Source organism: Aptenodytes patagonicus, chromosome 2, assembly GCF_965638725.1.
Source record: "Aptenodytes patagonicus chromosome 2, bAptPat1.pri.cur, whole genome shotgun sequence".
Classification (NCBI taxonomy): Eukaryota; Metazoa; Chordata; class Aves; order Sphenisciformes; family Spheniscidae; genus Aptenodytes; species Aptenodytes patagonicus.
Genome location: NC_134950.1, coordinates 166,705,735 through 166,725,985, shown reverse-complemented (window position 1 = coordinate 166,725,985; position 20,251 = coordinate 166,705,735). Strand labels below are relative to the sequence as shown.

The 20,251-nt window shown below is 49.1% G+C and overlaps 1 protein-coding gene across 4 annotated transcripts in view; it reads right to left on the bottom strand.

Annotated features, from left to right (window-relative positions):
* Window positions 1–20,251, bottom strand: part of LOC143157233 (mitogen-activated protein kinase kinase kinase 3-like) — an 86,914-nt gene that overhangs the window by 14,616 nt on the left and 52,047 nt on the right. For all 4 annotated transcript variants that reach the window (XM_076331998.1, XM_076331999.1, XM_076332001.1 and 1 more), the window contains 4 exons: window positions 15,638–15,751; window positions 14,014–14,125; window positions 3,140–3,273; window positions 263–336 (listed from right to left, as the gene is read on the bottom strand). In XM_076331998.1, the coding sequence (XP_076188113.1) occupies window positions 263–336; window positions 3,140–3,273; window positions 14,014–14,125; window positions 15,638–15,751 (434 nt within the window). The remainder of the gene's footprint in view (window positions 1–262; window positions 337–3,139; window positions 3,274–14,013; window positions 14,126–15,637; window positions 15,752–20,251) is intronic.

Genomic DNA, 20,251 nt, shown 5'->3' with positions numbered 1-20,251 from the left:
GAAAGGGATCTGACTGAAGCAGAAAACCTGGGCACACAAAGCCAGGCTGCCACAGATCCCCAGCTACTTCATCCAGCTCAGATTACTGCAAAGCAAATCATACCAGGTGTCTGTATTAGGATCTGGCTTTTAGCACAAAAACATAGATTTGTTTTTCTCAGGTGCATCCTCATCCCAACAGGAACCTCAGGGCATGCCACTGACCCCGCTCCTCTCCTGCTATGCATTTCAGCTTGTGAACATGGTGACATGCATGACTCACCTGTCCACAGATCTGTCCAGCGACTGGCAGCTCCCAGACAGCGACTCATCGGGGCTGATGAAAGCTTCAAGCATCTGACAGTGAAAGAAAAGGGAAAACGATAAAACCACGCACTGTAGCTCTTCAAGCTCCAGTACTAGCAGACCTCTGCAGGGTCAACAAGGCTCCACCAAAGCCGGCTGATTTACACCAGCTGATGCCAGCCCCAGTAGAGATGAGATCCAATCTATCAAAAGTTTTCTTCCCAGTGGAAATCCGTTTATGATGCCCTCTCTGGATTATTGTTCTTTCCAACAGCTATTTGCTAGTGGGGAAACCAAGGCAAAGATAATTAGCACCCTGATGTTCAAACCATGCTAGGAAGTCAATGAGATTCAAAGTGCTCAAAGTATTTGTGAAAAAGAATAATAATAAAAAAAAATATATCAGGACACAAACAGTGTGCCCAAGGCCGAGCAGATATTGTGCGCCACAGCCAGGATCACAGCCCTGGACTCCTGACTTCCCCAAGCTGCCCTGGCACACGAGATCAGCCTTCCTCTCTGGTGATAAGCGAAGCATCATCAGGGCTTTTGGCTAGAGGAACTGCCTTGGCTCTCCCTAGCTCAGTGAGTCAAAAGCTGCATTTATGTTGCTTCCTGGATGAGACATTGTACTGGACGGGGTTATTTATAGCTGGTTAGTAACAATAGAGGTTTTGTATTGAGTGGCAAACCCAGGGGCTATGTGCACTTCTATGTGGAGCAGAGCTTGCTCAGGGCCACGCTGTGCTGTGGTCGGTACGATGCTTCCTCCCGGCTGCAGACCCATCGTGGACACTCCCTAACCCTTACTCCACAGCCAGCCCCAAGCCCAGCTCGTTCCTGGGAAAGCTGAGCAGCAAAGGTTAAACACCACACGGAGTCACCCTTCGCTGGCTCCTGGACCCAAGTCTGGCTCCCGGACCCAGGTCGCTCCTCCTTCCCCATGTACGGGAACAGCCTCCCTTTCCATGTGCTGTTCCTGCGTTAGACCTCCTCTACCGGTTGTCATAACAGCTCACATTGTTTTGGCAGGACAGTCCTAATTGGAAAGTGAGATTTTTCTCGGCTTCCCAGTTTTTACCCCAAAGCCTCATCCTTCAAAGTGCACCAGCTAAAGAGCAGCAAGACCCCTGCTAGACCCCGCTCCCCACCTCTGCCAGCCACGCCAGGTCTCTCCCAGTGGTTAAAATAATGCTGAAACGGACTCATTTCTTGAAAGCATAGAATTGGGAATCCAAGCAGGTTCCATGCTCAACCTCTGCCCATCTGCCAAGCTGGTCTCAAGGCAAAGACCGCAGTTATATCACAGGCTTGCACAGGGGCATCCCCCAAAAGGCAGCAGGCACTAGCTTGTAAGTGGTTTTCCACAAGGCACATATGGAAGCTGCAGCACGAGGACATTCTGAGGGCAAAGCCCATATGGGGAAAAGCACGGTTGCTCAATGAGAAGAGGGAGAAAAAAAAAAAAACAAACCAAAACCATCCCCAAATCCCCTTTTTCCTGCATTTAACTTGCCAGAGAAGGGCAGCAGGCCACCCACAGCGTGATGCTGGGGAAAAGCGAGGAGAGCATCTGGGAACCTTCATTAGGAGCAGGCTCAGAGCTCAGCTAGCGCTAACGGAGCTCCATTAAAAGCCAGTGGAGCTGTGTTGATTTACACCCAAGAGGGGGTTCATGTGGACCCTCCCCCTGCACGCACACACAATTTGTCTTAATCCCACCAAACGTGTTTGGAAGTCATGTGGAAACAATAGAAAGCCAACTTTTGGCTGCAAGGAGCACAAGATACATCTGCGCTCTGAAGCTGCCAAGACTCACCCAGAGTGACTTTCTTATTTTATTAATGGCTGTATAATAAACCATTTGAAAACACAACTTTGCCATGGAAACACTGGCACAGCCTGCACACAAAAGTGGAGCTAGTGGGTGCTATCTGAGTGTAGGAAATGCACATCTCCCTAGGCAAGATCCTTGCAGCCTGCTAGAGTGAGCTTAGTGCCTTCCAGATGTCCCTCCATGTCCCTCCTGCACGGCCAGCCCTTCTGCAAATTGTGGATCCTGGTCCTGCCCTTCCAAGAGCTTTGCAAGAATGAATTCTGTGCCCACTTAGCCCAGCTGACTTCACAGGACCTATATGAAACTCTTCGGACCTATAGCTTGAGCAGAGATGCAAATGGAGAGGGAGGTGTAAGCTGCTCATGCTCTGGTCCCTTGACACTCCAGAGTTTCCCCCATCGTGGGTACCAAATTGACTGGAGGAAGAGGTACTGCTCATCACTGTGCTGAAGAGCTAGCTGCTCTTTTATTACTGAGGGACTGGAATATACGAACTCCTTAGTAAGAGAGGAAAAAAAAAATATATATGGGGGAGGGACAGAGAGACAAAACCACAGAGAGAGGCTGTGGGCAGAGCCAAGAACTGTAGTGGGAGCTCAGGCAGAAACAGCCCACGGGAAGCAGCGAGAGCTGCTGATATCCCCAGGCTGTTGCAATCGCAGGCAATCGGTTGCTTGGCACACTCCCTCGTGGTCCCCGGGATCCAGGAAGGCTGCGGCCATGAGGGCCTGGCAGCTGGCGTGCACGCGTGTGCCAGATCTACACTCCTCCAGAGCCACCTGAGGTGCCTGAGCATGTTGCCATCACCACTGCAGCTGGCTTTTAGGGTTTCTAGAAATCAGGCCCACTGTTTCTTGGGCATGTCAAGCCCAAGGGCACCCATTCCTGGAAAAAGCTGGCCTGAGCCCTGTGCGCAGGGCCCACTGGGGATTTAATGGTGGGAATGGCACTCACAGCGCAGCCTCCCTCGTGACTGATGCTGTTCCAGTTTAACCTACATGCCCCGGCCTCACTTACGTTCTGATCCATGGTCTCCGGGATGAACTCGCCCTCGCTGTTGATGCTGGTATAGGATCCCTGGCGCGCAATCTGCTGCTGCTCTTCGGGAACGCTCCCTGGGGGCGGAGAGCTCCGGCCAGTGTGCAGAGAGCCTAGGACATGGGAAAAGCACAGGTTAAGGAGAGGACTTGCCACATCCAAGTCCTTCCAGAGACGCTGTTCCAGTGATCACAGACCTCCTGGAGACACTGCTGGGTTTGAACTTGTGTGGAAGGGAATGGAGGAGCTAGAGATGCGATACTGTTTACAGGCATCCTACAAAGCTTTTGCAACAGGGACAGTTTGTTACTGTGGGGCCACACAACATCTAGCAGACTTGGCCTTCAACCTACCCTGGATCCTAAGAGCTGCGCACAGTATTCAGGTGCTCTGTTGACACCAAAAAGAAGAGGGCTCCAGGGTTTTGTTGTGATACAACCAGGCAATCTCAAAGCAAAACGCAAACTCCAAACCCACCTCCCCTCTTTGACCTCCAGGCGTTTCCTCCCTGGATCACGTCACTGCCTTGTTCAGCGATCTGGGAAACAGCCCAGGTGAACTTGGTGCAATGTAACTTAAACAATTCTTATACAGAAAACAATTTGCACCCAAATACCCCTCTTCTCTCTCCCTTCCCTATAAGAAAGTAAAGAGGAAGGAAAACCAGCCCTCAAATCCAAGAATCACAGGGAGGGGAAAGACCTAAGGATCAGCTCGTCCCATCTCCTGCCAAGGGAGGGTTGTCTCCCCTGTCTGTAGCCCCAGAGGCTCCCCACCTGCAGCTGGCAGAGCCTCCACACCAGGCAGAGCCACCTGGAAACACCTGGAGCTTTGCAGTGCATCATGCGCATCTCGGCACAGGGAGCAAGGCTTTCGCAGGCATTCCACCAGTCCTGTCTAGCAAAGGAGGTTTCTATTTTGCACCTGGGAGAGAACGTCACAGCTTCTTTACGTCGACGGCCCGTTCCTCCCCATTATTCCCCCAAATCCACCCTAACTGATTCCCTGTGCCTTTTCAGGATTTAGGGAGCGTTGCCCTTACTTGGCCCAGATGCACAGGCTTGGCTCCACTTGTCTTTCTGCAGTCCCTCCCCTCCATCCCTGGGCTGTCATCACTTCATGGCAAGGAATTGCTGACGGAGGTCCGTGCTGCTCCGTGCTGGAGCTTTAACCAGTTGGTATTGTGCAATGTGAGCCTTCACACCAACACAAAAACTTGTTTTTAAGCAGACTTCTAAAAAGCACACATCCTTGAAGAGTTAGAAAGCACATGGAGATGCGCTTCCTTACACCTCTTACCCATTGTTGCGGCACTCTTGCCAACCCTTTGGTTCATCACTACCATTTGAATCATAGAATGGTTTGGGTTGGAAGGGACCTTAAAGATCATCTAGTTCCAACCCCCCTGCCATGGGCAGGAACACCTTCCACTAGACCAGGTTGCTCAAAGCCCTGTCCAACCTGACCTTGAACACTTCCAGGGATGATGGGGCATCCACAACTTCTCTGGGCAACCTGTTCCAGTGCCTCACCACCCTCAGAGTGAAGAATTTCTTCATTATATCTAATCTAAATCTACCCTCTTTCAGTTTAAAGCCATTACCCCTTATCCTATCACTACACGCCCTTGTAAAAAGTCCCTCTCCAGCTTTCCTGTAGGCCCCCTTCAGGTACTGGAAGGCTGCTATAAGGTCTCCCCGAAGCCTTCTCTTCTCCAGGCTGAACAACCCCAACTCTCTCAGCCTGTCTTCATAGGAAAGGTGCTCCAGCTCTCTGATCATCTTTGTGGCCCTCCTCTGGACTTGATCCAACAGGTCCATGTCCTTCTTCTGTTGGGGGCCCCCAGAGCTGAGCACAGTACTCCAGGTGGGGTCTCACCAGAGTGGAGTAGAGGGGCAGAATCACCTCCCTCGACCTGCCGGTCATGCTTCTTTTGATGCAGCCCAGGATACGGTTGGCTTTCTGGGCTGCCAGCATACATTGTGGTCTACCTGGACTTCAGCAAGGCCTTTGACACTGTCTCCCACAGCATTCTCCTAGAGAAGCTGGCAGAGGGACCTGGACAGGCTGGATCGATGGGCCCAGGCCAGCTGTATGAGGTTCAACAAGGCCAAGTGCCGGGTCCTGCACTTCGGCCACAACAACCCCATGCAGCGCTACAGGCTTGGGGAAGAGTGGCTGGAAAGCTGCCCAGCAGAGAAGGACCTGGGGGTGCTGGTCGACAGCCGGCTGAACATGAGCCGGCAGTGTGCCCAGGCGGCCAAGAAGGCCAATGGCATCCTGGCCTGTATCAGAAATAGTGTGGCCAGCAGGAGGAGGGAAATGATCGTGCCCCTGTACTCGGCACTGGTGAGGCCGCACCTCGAATACTCTGTTCGGTTTTGGGCCCCTCACTACAAGAAGGACATTGAGGTGCTGGAGCGTGTCCAGAGAAGGGCAACGAGGCTGGTGAGGGGTCTGGAGAACAAGTCTGATGAGGAGCGGCTGAGGGAACTGGGGTTGTTTAGCCTGCAGAAAAGGAGGCTGAGGGGAGACCTCATCGCTCTCTACAACTATCTGAAAGGAGGTTGTAGCGAGGTGGGAGTTGGTCTTTTCTCCGAAGTAACAAGTGATAGGACGAGAGGAAATGGCCTCAAGTTGCGCCAGGGGAGGTTTAGATTGGATGTAAGGAAAAATTTCTTTACTGAAAGAGTGGTGAAACATTGGAACAGGCTGCCCAGGGAAGTGGTTGAGTCCCCATCCCTGGAGGTATTTAAAAGACGTGTAGATGAGGCGCTTAGGGACATGGTTTAGTGGGCATGGTGGTGTTGGGTTGACGGTTGGACTCGATGATCTTAGAGGTCTTTTCCAACCTCAATGATTCTATGATTCTATGATTGTCGGCTCATGTTGAGCCTCTCATCAACCAACACCTTCAAGTCCTTCTCAGCAGGGCTGCTCTCAATCCGTTCTCCGCCCAGCCTGTATTTGTGCTTGGGATTGCCCTGACCCATGTGCAGGACCTTGCACTTGGCCTTGTTGAACTTCATGAGGTTCACATGGGCCCAACTCTCAAGCCTGTCAAGGTCCCTCTGGATGGCATCCCTTCCCTCCAGAGTGTCGACTGCACCACACAGCTTGGTGCCGTCGGCAAACTTGCTGAGGGTGCACTCAATCCCACTGTCCATGTCGCCGACAAAGATGTTAAACAGCGTCGGTCCCAATACCGACCCCTGAGGAATGCCACTTGTCACTAGTCTCCACTTGGACATCAAGCCATTGACTGCAACTCTGAGTGCGACTGTCCAGCCCATTTCTTACCCACTGAGTGGTCCATCCATCAAATCCATGTCTCTCCAATTTAGAGAGAAGGATTTCGTGCGGGACAGTGTCAAATGCTTTGCACAAGTCCAGGTAGATGACATCAGTTGCTCTTCCCTTATCCACCAATGCTCTAACCCCGTCACAGAAGGCCACCAAATTTGTCAGGCTCGATTTGCCCTTAGTGAAGCCATGTTGGCTGTCACCAATCACCTCCTTATTTTCCGTGTGCCTTAGCATAGTTTCCAGGAGGATCTGCTCCATGATCTTGCCAGGCACAGAGGTGAGACTGACTGGCCTGTAGTTCCACGGGTCTTCCTTTTTTCCCTTTTTAAAAATGGGGGTTATGTTTCCCCTTTTCCAGTCAGCAGGAACTTCACCAGACTGCTGCGACTTCTCAGATACAATGGATAGTATCTTTGCAACTTCATCCGCCAGTTCCTTCAGGACCCACAGATGGATCTCATCAGGTCCCATGGACTTGTGCACCTTCAGGTTCCTTAGATGGTCTCAAACCTGATGTTCTCCTACAGTGGGCGGTTCTTCATTCTCCCAGTCCCTGCCTTTGCCTTCTGCGGCTTGGGCGGTGAGGCTTGAACACTTGCTGGTGAAGACGGAGGCAAAAAAGTCATTGAGTACCTCAGCCTTCTCTGTATCCCAGGTAACCAGGTCTCCCATTTCATTCCGGAGAGGGCCCACATTTTCCCTAGTCTTCCTTTTATCACCGATGTACCCATAGAAGCTTTTCTTTTTGGCCTTGACCTCCCTGGCCAGATTTAATTCTAGCAGGGCTTTAGCTTTCCTAACCTGATCCCTGGCTGCTCGGACCATTTCTCTGTATTCCTCCCAGGCTACCTGTCCTTGCTTCCACCCTCTGTAGGCTTCCTTTTTGTGTTGGAGTTTGTCCAGGAGCTCCTTGTTCATCCATGCAGGCCTCCTGTAATTTTTGCCTGACTGTCTCTTTGTTGGGATGCATCGCTCCTGAGCTTGGAGGAGGTGATCCTTGAATATTACCCAGCTTTCTTGGGGCCCCTCTTCCCTCCAGGGCTTTGGCCCATGGTACTCTACCAAGCAGATCCCCGAAGAGGCCCAAGTCATGGTAACAACATGCCCAGGCTTAGCACAATATTGCAAGAGAAAGGTACCGGGAAGGGGCCTATCCCATCATGAAAAGTCAACACTGATCAATCAATGCAACACTTCTGCCTCCCTCTTCTGCTGCTATTTTGCATCACAGTTACTGTGCCAGATTGATCTCTGTCATAAATCCATCAGTGTGATCAACACTTCAAGTCCAAGTCCCCACCTTTCACTTAAGCTGATACGCATCAGGAGCTGCTAATGTTAACAGTGTCACACCAGCATTAAAGATCACTAAATCAGGCTTGCTGGATTTATACCAAATACATAGATATCTCTGTCCCACAGTACATCTCCCTCCAGACTCCTTGCTCGTATTGTAAAACTAAAAATCATATGGCTTTGAGTTACTTTTTTTTTCTTCTTCCTATTTTCTCCTTCACAGATTTCCTGCAGGATAAGAACACAGCGAAAAAAGCCTAACTGAAGTAATGCCAAGATCAGGGGGAGAGAATCTCTCGAGTGCTGCGGTGCTCATAATGAACTGGCTTTCCACCAGCCTTAAAAACAAAACCAGTTGGGAAGTACGGCATCCTCTCTTTGAAGATAAATAAACAAATGTTTAACCATTTAACAGTTCGGACACCCTGAATAAATCACTACGTTATCATCCCCTTGTTTGCTTAGCAGATGTCAATCCAGAATACCGCTTAAAGACATTAGGGTGGCTCTTGCTCCAAAAAGCTGCTAGAGGATTTGACATGGTGTAACTGCTGTATCTTAGCTCTGTTAAGCATTTTTGTTACTGCTGCTAAGAGGTGTGGGTCTGCTTGTGCAGTGCTGGGATCTCTCACTGCAACAACCCACCCACTGCCCAGGAAGTCTTCAATTCGGATTTTACAAAGAGCTGTACATGCCCTGTTTGATTTTGAACCCAGGGAGTTAAATGAGATTTATCACAAGCGTAAAGACTTTGCATGATCTCACATTAAGTCTTTGCCTATAACAACTACTCCCAGTCATCAGGTCAGTTGTGTTTGACCTTCCAGAGTCACATTTCCTGCCAAAAACTGTAAAAGGGGATAAGACACTAGCCATTTCCCAGCAGGCAAGGAAATGAAACAAAACGCTCAGGCTTTTGCACACATGGAAACTGCGGGATTGAACCAGATCCCTTTCAGCCAGGCTGTTCGGGTAGAAAAGCTGCTCTAAGTAATTTATGCAGCTTCACACCTCCAGGAGCACTTGCTGCTGCTGCTTCACATCCATGCATGCCCATCCGCCCAGGAGGAACACGGGGAGGTGCTGGGAGCAGAGCCCCAGAGCCCAAGTTTGATTCCCCCCTCCAGCCCTATCCTGCCCCGTTAACAGAACCTCAGGCAATCTCAGTGCTGCTGGTGGGCGGGGAATGGAAAAAAGGGGTCAGGGAGAGAGAGCAACTGTGGTACTCAATGGGAGGCTTAATTCATAGTGGGAGCAACACAAAGCGTATTGGATATATTAGATAATGCTGCTCTACCCACCCAGAGGAAGAAACGACAGACAAGCCCAGATGTGCCTGTTTTGACAGATCATGGATGCTCTTCACACTTGACCTAACACTCAAGAAACAGCAGCAGCACCAGGCAGAGAGGAGACCCCCAAGAGACTGTCCTCCTGGGGTCTACAGGATTACATGTCAGCTCCAGTCCTCAGACCCAGTGGAGATGGGGCAGGCTCTGAGGCACTTCTTTGTAAGCTCAATGCTGGCCGGATCCCAGCAGCTCTATTCAGGGTTCCTGAACTCAGAGAAACTCTGCAGATTGGCACTGGTTGAGCATCTGACCTTGGTTACCCTTTGGAGCAAGATGCTTTGGGAAGGGATTCCTGCTCCATATTACACACACTAATGTAAAGCCATATATTTAAGACTAGAGCACAGCATGTCCCAAGCAGGGTGAACCAGGCCAGCACGGAGACTTACAGTCACTGCTGGCATCTACTGGGGTCTTTCATGTTCCCTTCTGTTATTTTTATTTAAGAAGTGTCTTTCATGCAGTATGTGCAGAGTTCGTGGTGCTGCACGTACAGCCAGCTCCTCTGTGCCAGTCTTGGCTTCCCTCTGCCTCTGCATTCCCTGGCTTCACCCTTTCCCTGCCCTGGCAGGTCCTTCCCAAAACTTCATCCATCACCAATCGGCATCAAGCAGGGGTCCCGATGGAGAACAGAAGCCCCTTAAAAGTCAGAGCTGGGGAGGGTTTGTTGGCAGCCACCTACGCTCACAGCTGCAGCCACGGAGAGCCCAGCCCTAGGATGATGTCGCCACAGAGCCAAACGAAGGACATGACGTCAAGATGTGCCGTTCCTCTGAGCCCTGGCAGAAACACAGGGCTCAGGATGCAGCAGCACAAGAAGACGACATAAACCTGCAGGAAATTTCTCACTCTGTGACTGTTGGGGGGATGTGTGAGCAGATGGACGAAATCTCCCTCGATTTCTTCTTTTTCAGTGGGACCCCTACAAGTTTCCCTCCTCTCCATGCTGATCCTCTGAGGATGGATTCCTACATCTTGATTTAAGGCAAACTTTAGGGTACTTCTATACTAATAAGCAGGACAGAGCCCATTTGCTAGCCCTAAAGCAGCTAGCATGATGCGCACAGCCAAATTCTCCTCTTCTCAAAACAGAGGGGACCTCATCCGTCACGACTCCTGCAACAGGTCCCTAGCCCATGCTACCCCAGTTTGTACCCGGGCACTGCAGGGACGGCAGTCATTGGTACAGGGTTGGCCAGGGAATGTGCTAACCATTAAGCAACCTCATCTGTGGCCAGCCAGTGCTCGTGTCCCGGCCCTGTGAATTTAACAGCACAGATATCACCTCCAGGCCTTTGTTTCTCAGTGTCATCCGGCCAGCCTGTGCACCAGCAAAGTCTTTGTACTGTCTCTCTCTGGAAATCTGCATTCAAATCCTCCCAGTGTGCTAGCAGGGGTTAGATGCTGCTGCACACGTGTCCAGGCACCCATGAAAACCTGGGTACCATCACTGTGGTGGCAATTCTCTGAGATGAAAGTCCTGCTGTTCCCATGGCTGGTCCATATTGGACAGCACGGACCCAGCCAGCATTCGCTCCTGGTCTGGAGAGGGCTGGCAGGCACATGATGCCACGGCTCAGCAGCCTGGTTTGCCACCGGGGGGGGGGGGGGGGGGGGGGGCGGGGCGGGGAATATAAAGCTTTTGGCAAATGTTTCCACTGAAATGGTGATTCTGGAATGGGGCTCTTGAATAATTTGTGGATAATGTTCTGAAACATGTATTTCCCTCAACGTAAATAAAAACAACCCTCAGTTATCTGAAAATCCAGAACCCAAAGAGTTTTTAGCCAAAGTTTCCTGGCACTCAGCTGAACATTTGCAGATGCTGATCACCAAAAGACTGGAACATTTTCCACTTCCCCAAAAAAAAAAAAAACAAAAACAAAAACAAAACCCACCACAAACGGGGGGCGGGATTTCCACTGAAAAAGTTTAGGGGAAAAAAAAAAAAAAGAAAATATCGACTTTGCATAAGGTTTTTCAGGGACATGGAGTGAAGACATTTTCTGTCCAGCAGAAGCAAAAATAGCCAAATCTTCCCCAGAACATCTACCCCCCTTCCAATGTGCTTGTGCCAACAACATGCAGTTTTATTATTTTTCGCTGCTGCTAACATGGCAGAGTCAGCAGAAAAACATGAAACATCTCAGAAACACTGAGAACATGACCCTGAACCTCTTTTTTTATAAAGTCACTTTAAATCTCCCTTTAAATGTGGTTTCAAGAGAAAAGCTGAATTGAGTTAAGAGCCTCTCTTGCTAGCAACCACTTTGATGACAGCAGAAGCAAACACTGTGAAATACCTTGCAACTGCAAGTGAAGAATAGCTTCTCCTACAGAAATCCCACCCTCTTAGACTGCCTTTTGACTATCCACCAAGTTCAGTGAAATCCCCAGTTCAGGGAACCACAACACACGATCATCTCTCTCTCTGCCTATTGCCTGACTTTCAGTTTTACGCTCCATTTGAAACACTGCTCTCCCTTTCAGCTCACTGGAGTTTCTGCCCAGCTGCTAGATTACCCCGTTCTGACTCAGGAGGTCAAAAAACTGAATCCGCTGTAACGCTAACACCTCCTAAGCAGGGCTGTAGTAGCCTCATACAGACCTCAGATAACTCCAAAGAGAAGTGTGGTGTGCTGTTACCATGCAGAGGGTTTGTTGCAACCTCTTTTCAAATTAAGAAAAAGACTGACAGTCTGCATGGAAAAAAACAGAGGGATGACTGTAGCATGGGCTGGTTACCTTTGCTACCTAACTATATAACAGCACCAAGAACACTGGTTTTGGTGCATTAGCAATCAGCATGCAGACTCTCCTGAAGATCCCAATGTTGGCACACTCTGCATCCTACATCTGGTGCTGCCCAGTCCTCCTCCATTATCTAGATTAAACCAGCATGTTATACCCATTCCTCCACTCTGCTATTCAGGCACTCCCTCAAAACCCACCTGTACCTCACGTTCGCACCCTTGCAGAGCTGATGTCTCTTCCTTTGTCTGCCTTGTCTTATCTACAGGATGCTCTTCAAGGCAGGGACACCTCACAGTCAGCAGGGACCTGGTCAGAGACTCTCTTGGCATTACAGCAGCTCCAAAACAGTAAGGAAAGGCCAAAGCGTGGCATAAAAGCTAGTAGGAAAGTTTAACTTTGCAAGAACTATCTCCTCACTAGCACAGCTATGCGTAGGATCAGTTCTGTCCATCACACTTGGTTCAGACATCAGTGACAGCTGCCGGTGCCACAGCTCTTCTCTGGCTTACATTAACAGCTTAACAAATGCCAAAAAAGAGCAGCAGAGATGTTTTGCTCAAGCACAGTTTCTGCTGAGGCTCTGTGCCTTACCATGTATTTGTGTGTGCATTTCATTCAGAATCATCTAGTGACTCTGCCAGACTCTGAGCAAACTCTCAAGAGCCGTGTGAGCTAGAAAAAAATAAAACACAATAGAAGACGACATCCCTGGCACATCCAAACAACAGGCCCAAAGAGAGCTCTTGTACATGTACCACCCACTCCTGGCTTCAGTAAGAGTTGGGCATGGCTGTACAAGGGGCTATACTGGACCTACCCTAGAAGAACATTTCCTACATATCATTGTCTGAGATGCAGCAAACCGCAGGATATGTTATCAAGGCAGCACAGGCTATGAGACAGAGGAAGGACAAATCCTTTGAGAAAAATACTCTTTGTTGCACAGAGAAAAGAGTTTCGAAGTGTTTACTGCCATATGAGTCCAGAGGATCTTTGGAGGATGAAGCATATCTTCATGTATATTTGTATAGGAGGATCCCACTGATTCTGTTGTTTCTACAGTTGTCGAATAATTGTATGAAAACAATAGGAATCTGTAGAAATTACCCTGTAACCAGCACCCACAGATGCAGCAGAGACTATTGACTGTATTTCAAGATCATTGATCCTGCCTGTAGGTTGTAATATGAATAATTATACCCCTGCTATACAGTCCTATGGGCTGCTTTACCAGTTCTGCACAAGGCACCCTGCTCTCTACAAAATCTTACAAGGTTCTTCACACAAAAGGTCCTACAGACAACTTATCAAGAGTACTTGTCATTTCAAAAAGCTCAAGGTATTTTAGAAAGCAAGAAAAGCATAAAAACTCAAGCACAGAAAACCAAAGAAAAGACCACGCAAGGCTATGAACAAACTCCAGTCCCTGCAGGGCTGCAAGAAGAGACTAGGCATCTGCCAGTCTGGCTTCAGAGGCTGCAGGTATCTCCTCCCAGCACCTCTGAAGGAAAGGGATGCTCCCCTTCATCTGAAATGAGACCACTGTGAAACACTGCACACATCCATTCTCCTGAGAAACCACAAAAGCAACTACCACAGACTTCATTTCACCAACAAGAACAGATTGGTGGCACAGAGACACATATTTGGTCCTTATGTGGTCAAGCTGGTCTCAGCTCAGGAGCTAAGGAACCCAAGCCCATTCAGCTACAAATTGGGGAAGGGGGAGAGACACTGAGAGAACGACAGCAGATGGTTAAAGGAATAAGTATGTAAAGGTCTCAAAAAGCCTTGGGTTTCTATAGATCCTTACTCTTCACTTTGATGAAGCTCAGTAGCATCAAATTCACTAGAGATTTTTAATCACTGCATTTCCCCCCTCAAATTACACCTCAGATCCCCTACTTTTAACTTTCATGCCCAACGTGACACTCTGCTCGGCACAACCTCGTCCAACCTGTGCAGCTTGCAAAGTCTATTCCTTGGGCTGAGGATAAGCAGCAACTGCACTGAGCTACTGGTGGGAGACATGAGGGTGGCCATCCAGACCGTAGCAGCTACAGGGTTATGACAGGAAAGAGAAAGGGGATGGTGGCCAGCTTGTAATAGCACAAACCACCCCATAGAGCGTTGTGTTTCGCTGACCTGTTGAATACTTCCGTGTCCTCTCGGAGTCCTTGTACAGGGATCCCATGATATCACCCATGGATCTGGAGATCCTCATTTCATGCTGTTTACTGTTGTTTGGCTGGAGGAGCTGGTAATCAGACAAAGGGAATGATCAGACTCTGCCAGAGCCCTTGCAGATGCACCATGTGAAACCCTGTATTTGGCTCCTCATGACCATATTACCCAAGAAGAAAAAACAAAACAAAAAAACCCCAAACACAACAACCCCCGCCCCCCGACATGCATGTAAACTAGGGTGATCCAAAAATCATTCACAAACAATTCACATCTGTTATTAGAATACTCTAATAAGGTAAGATTGAGCTCCAGTTGATAATGATACAGATATTTGACATAAAAGACTGTTCCTACACTAGCATTATTCCAGATAGATGCAGAGATTGATCCCTGCCCTGAACGCAAGTTTGCAGTCCCAAAATCAGAGCCTCTCCTCCACACTCCCTAGACTTCAGTGGCAGCCTACGCACTGCAGAGGGTCCTCTCTAACAGAGCAGAGGAACAGAGTGGAGGATCAGGCTCTGCTAGGGAAGACAGATAAGGGGGAAAGCAAGGAAATGACAATCCAGCTGGTAACTTAAATGGTAGTGGCCAAGTCTTACTAAGTTAACACGCTACAATGCACTGTGATTTTGTGATAATTCTATGTATGACCTTGGAACCGTATGTTCTTGCATGGTTACATGCTTCAGGAAGAGTTGGACCTACTCTCAAAGGTATGCATGAATCTACCTGGCTGCCCTGCTCTTAGTAGCTGGACTTGCGATACTGCAATGTTCCTGCAGTTGCTGGGGCAGATCGCCCCATTTCTGCCCAGAATTTAGGAAACTAAACTGATGGCTCAGTTTTCCCCTGGGACTCTGGTCCCTGCACCTTTTGAGAGCCTCTCAAAAGGACTGGAGAAGTTCCAGGAGCTGCGAGCACCAGCGGTAGCATGAGGACAAGCACTATGAGTTTCAAGATTCACAGTCTCCCCAGTACTTCTAGGAAATATAAGGAAGAAACGGAGTTGCAACATCTGTAAATCCCTTGCTTTACAGCCTGTGCTTGGGGCAGCATGACATGTGCTTTGGCAAGACACTCTGTGCAGGCAAGGTCAAGCTAACAGGCTTAACTGCAAAACCACTGAGCTCAGGAAAAACAAATAAATAAATAATGGGAAAAAAAGACAGTCCTGCAAGAGACTGAAGGATTCTCCAGTTTGTTCTCCCTGGACTTTAGTACTGCAGCACCACATGGAGGGAACGGTTCCCACACTGCCACCCAGCATGGGTGAGGCTACAGAGGAACGGTGACAGCATCCCTAGGCAGAAAGCACAAGGGGTTCTCTTGGGGTTTAACCTTGTTTGAGGATCAGTACAGTATTTAACCCTTCAGAGGTTGCAGGAGGAGCTAGAGGGAGCTGAGCTCAGTCTCTGGGCCGCCACCACAGGAGGATTTCCAAGCAGCTGAGCCAGAGCAGGGCTGACTCCCCTCATGACCAGCTTGCCCTCTGCTCTGCACCATCAGGAGACTCATTTCCACTCCCCAACACAATAACAAGGCTCCAGACACAAAAGAGCAGAGAAGGTAAAGGGCTCACATTCGCTTTCTTTGGAGCGCTCACAAGGATCCGCAGGCTCTTCAGGGAAGGGCTCAGCTCCAACTGTTCCATCGCTTTGTCCAAATCTTCCTGGGATTTCAGCGGGATCAGGAGCTGGAAGGGATTGAACAAACACTGGAGCACGGCAGTGTCACACTTTTGGGTAAACAGAGGAAGCCAGATCCTTGCAGTGAGCAGCTTGGGAATCAGGGGACGAGGGAGGAACCTGAGAAAGCGGATGGAAAACAGAGCCCCCATGCCCTCCAGCTTGCCGAGCTCTAACGTTTTCTTCCAAGTTCTCATCTACCAAGGAACAGACGCTAAAAATCACAACAAAAAACATCTGCAAGGAGAGAGCTTAAAGGTCACATCACTAATTCAGCTAGCAGGAAGAGGAGAGGGCTGAGACGAAACCCTAGGCTTGCTGCCTGCTATTCTGGGGCTGCTCTGTTCTTGGAGTTTGTGGGCAAGACCTGCTGCTACCCAGCCCCAAAACAGCCCCACACATTCTTCCTGGGTTTCTTCCTGAGGAGACAGTCATGTAATGGTGCTCCAAGAAAGCAGTGAGCTGCACCCAAGGATTTACTCTGGCAGATCCTCAGTGGCCTTCCCTACTGCTGCAACCTGTGCTCCTGCGCGCTGACACAGTCTCCCTAGTGTTTGGGCACCAGGTGAAATCAGGGAACATCTCACAAATAAGAGTCTCTTCCCTTTTGATGTGAAAGGTGTGCATTGCTCTCCCTCCAAGAACCACTTCTTTGACTCCCAGCAGGACAAATTCAGGTCCTGCTCTTTATAAGGTAAATAGAACAGAGCGCTACACAGTGCCGTGTCTATCAGGCAGCTAAAGGTCCTGATGTTTTCCTGGTAAGTGGCAGACTATTGCTCTCATATCTCCAGAGGGAATTTGAACCTCCTGACATTGCTGCGTGGTGTACCATGTCCTGCAGACAGCCTGCAAAGCTTCCAATGCCCAACACAGCTGCACTTCAGAGGGGCTCTGTGGCCTTCTGCTGCCCTGGGCTAAGATTAAAAACACAACTTTTTGCCCCTCATCCAGGGGCATTCTGCCTAATCTCACAAAAAACAGCCCTCAGCCTCTGTAGGTTGCCTCGGGCATTGGCACTGAATCCAGCCAACACAGCACATGTTATACTTATGCCTGTGCCAAAGTACACAGCAGTTCCACCTACCAAAGGGACCAAATAGCCACAGCTCCCAGTAGGCTCTCACTGGTCTTACTGGGAGCCACAGCTGCCCAGCACTCCTGAAAGGCAGCTCAGCCCTCTGGGTGATCAGGGTTCATGCCACCAGCCACAGCAAACGCACCTCAGATCAACCGCTCCAGAAGATGACACTCAAAAGCCGCCTGTGTCTACCTTTTTGATCCCAGGGTGTTGCCAAGGGCTTGGCTGTTGTCCCGTACATAAATACACCTCAGACTGTGTGCACTGAGGCTAGGACTTTGGGGATGACCAGGTCAAGGGAAGGCCGTGGGCCCTGGCCAACAGAGATGAAGTTTCACCTCGGGAAACTGCTACAGTCACCTCCTCCACCCAAGGACCACAGCCTGAGCCCGCCAAGCTCCATCTTAGATGTCCGTGTGGCTGCTGTTTCTACAGTGTAAGCACTTCAAGGTTTGGATTGAGTTTCTCCTCTCCTGTGTGATAGGAAGGTTATCTTTTGTCCCCATTTTGCAGACAGGGAACCGAGCCACATGCAGGCCACTTCATATGATAAACGTCAGGCTTAACCAAGAAAGCCAAGCTCCCGCAGCTGTGGATAGCAAGTGGTCCTGAGCTTATACCTATCTCAGGCACCTAGCTTCGAGATACTAAAAGCCAGGTCTGCAAAGGGGTACTGCAATACCTAAGTTTAACGCAACCTGCTATTCTGTAGAGTTTACAGTCCCAAATTAGATACCCAGGACTCCTATAACTTGCATGGGAGAGTTAGATATCCAGAAATGGGATTAACAGGTGAGAATAGGAAGCTGCCAGGTGTAACTGCTGGAAGCAGTGGTAATTGCTGAGGAAAGGCAAGGCCAGTTCTGAAAAGGTATTTAAGCAATGAACTCCAGGTTGAGCTAGGAGTGCTCAGTGTAAGGTATGCAAACGTGGTTGAGAAATTTCTACAAAAAGACAGAAAAAGATACTCTAGATATTCTACAGCAAAGCATTTAGCACATCCACCCAGGAAGAGGGATAATCAGGCTGTCTTCACCCTTTGTCTGAAAACTATTTAGCTATTTGTGTGTAGGAAAAAGATTCCAAGAGGAACTCTTGAGAAAGCCTTGCCCCAGGATATCCTTCAGGCTGTAGGGACTTGAGTTCTCAACCAAATCAGATGGGGAAAAGTTCAGGAAGATGTCCCTTACCTCCCAAGCAAGGGATCTAACCAGCTGGGGGTTTTACAGAGAACACTAACACCAGTCTTGTCTGGGCCTCACAAGCAAGGCTGGAAACAGATTCCCAGTCTGGGACAGGGCTTGGACATGAATGAAAGTACTCACCAGGTAGATATCAACTATTCAGGGCTTTCAGTAGGTCAATGGAGTAAATGGTTAGAGCATGGTTCATGGTTAAACTTTGGGATCTGAATGAATCACCCGCGGTCACAGCAGATACCAGACAAAGATGGTATTGAATAAGTTTCCCAAATGCTGTGCAGCTGTCCGCACAGTCTGCTTCCTTATGCAGTAGAGCTTAAGGGATATTCTCTTCGTGCACTGCTTAATCCTCTTGAAGTTCACAAGGGCTCCACAGGTGCACCAAGCAGAAAAGCCTTTTCTCCTACACCCACCCAAACAGAAATGAGAATGGTGGAGAGCTGCTCCCCCTCATTTCACCACCAAGCAGAATTTGACTCTGAACTGTAAGTGTAGTCCCACTCCTCACCCATACTTTTACTGAGCTCCTCACAAGTGTTCAGAGCTGCGATCCCTCAGCTGCTGCTTTGAACAGAATGTTCTGCAGGTCACTCCATCTCACTCCAATATCACAACATTAACACATTTGCATGCCTGCTTCAGAGGAGCCAAAAGCATCAGGCAGGAATTGCCCTCCTGTAAAAAGGACTGGAGCCAGTATTTAGCTTGGCTTTACCTATTACCCACATCTGGCAAGTAAATTTTGCTCCATTTGGCTTCCAGACTGTGGCACATATGGATATCAGGAACAGATATCTACTAGGCATGAAACTAAATATAGACTCATGCAGAACCACGGAAGTAACTGCCAGGGTGCATTTCCAATAACTGGGTTTATTCTGTCTACAGAGTGAGCAGCCATGATGAACAGCAAAGTTTACCCACACAGAAGTTTCACTAAATAGAGCTTATTAGATTTTCTTCTTGCTTTTAAATAGTATACTCCCATGAAGCCTGATGTTTTAGTATGGGACTTAGTAGTCAGTCCACTGCAGTCTAAGAAAACAAGTGCAAAGGGTGAGTTGCTAGACCTCACTCTGTAAGACACTGCAGAAAGCCAAAGAATAGTAGGAAACAGGGTTGGGGAAAAAACTGAGAGGTCAATTAGTTCATCTTCCTGCCCAATGCAGGACCAACTGGCATCAACAATTCTCGACAAATGTTTGTTAAATATGCTTTTAAACACCCCTCCTCCCCCCCCATAACAGAGCTTCTACCACTTCCCTAGGCTTTAACTCTCCCTAAACCTTCCAAAATGATGCTGAGGGACAGCCTCAGAGGAGACAAGCGAGGGGAGGTCATAAGGGAACGGGTGGCACACCGAGGTTCAGTGTTCTGCCCAAGGTCACAAGTTGGTGATGGAGATGGGACAAATGACAAGGTAACGCTTAGTCACACCTGGAGCAGCTGTTGAGCAGTGCATACAGATCAAATTCAGACAGAACATTTGCTGTAGAAGCCAGTCTTTCAATCCATAACACAGCTAACTGGCTAACAAACACCACGCCATGCTGTCCGTGGCCAGGCCAGATTTTGCTGTCCCGCTCATCAGAAAGATGAGCCCAGCCTAGTACTAACGTGCAGACATGCCCCATGCGGTACACCCACAGCCAGGGCCTGCTCTTATCTATACCAGCCCAAGCCCACTGATTCCATGGTCCCACCAGGATGTGATTCATGCATGTCCCTGCTCCACCCAACTGGTATGCTCATCTCACTGATCTTGGCTTCAGGACTCCTGCTTTACCGGGACAGGGACTGCCATTTAGTGAGCTTTTGTAGGGGGCCTGTTGACCTCAGTGTAATTTTGATCTACAAGGTGCTACTGCAAGAGAAACATCTGATGGCAACAAAGAATTACTGCGCAGTTCCCTTTGAGCGTGAAGAAAGGGTGAAACATTTAACTGTAATGAGTCGGTGATCAGGCTACCTCTGCAGTCATGAGACTCAAAAACCTGACCCAGAACATGCTAGGAGCCAGCTGCCAGGGTGTCACCGTGTGGACATGTAGGCTATCCCCCCCAAGGTCACTTTTGTCTGTTTATAGTGTTTCCACAATAACAACCCTGAATTACTACTGCTCAGACCTCTTCCCAAAGGTGTGGGTTCTCACAGGGAGGAATTTTCACGTATAGAAAAACAAAACACTGAAGGTCCTTCTCAACCCTAAGAAGTTAGGACTACCC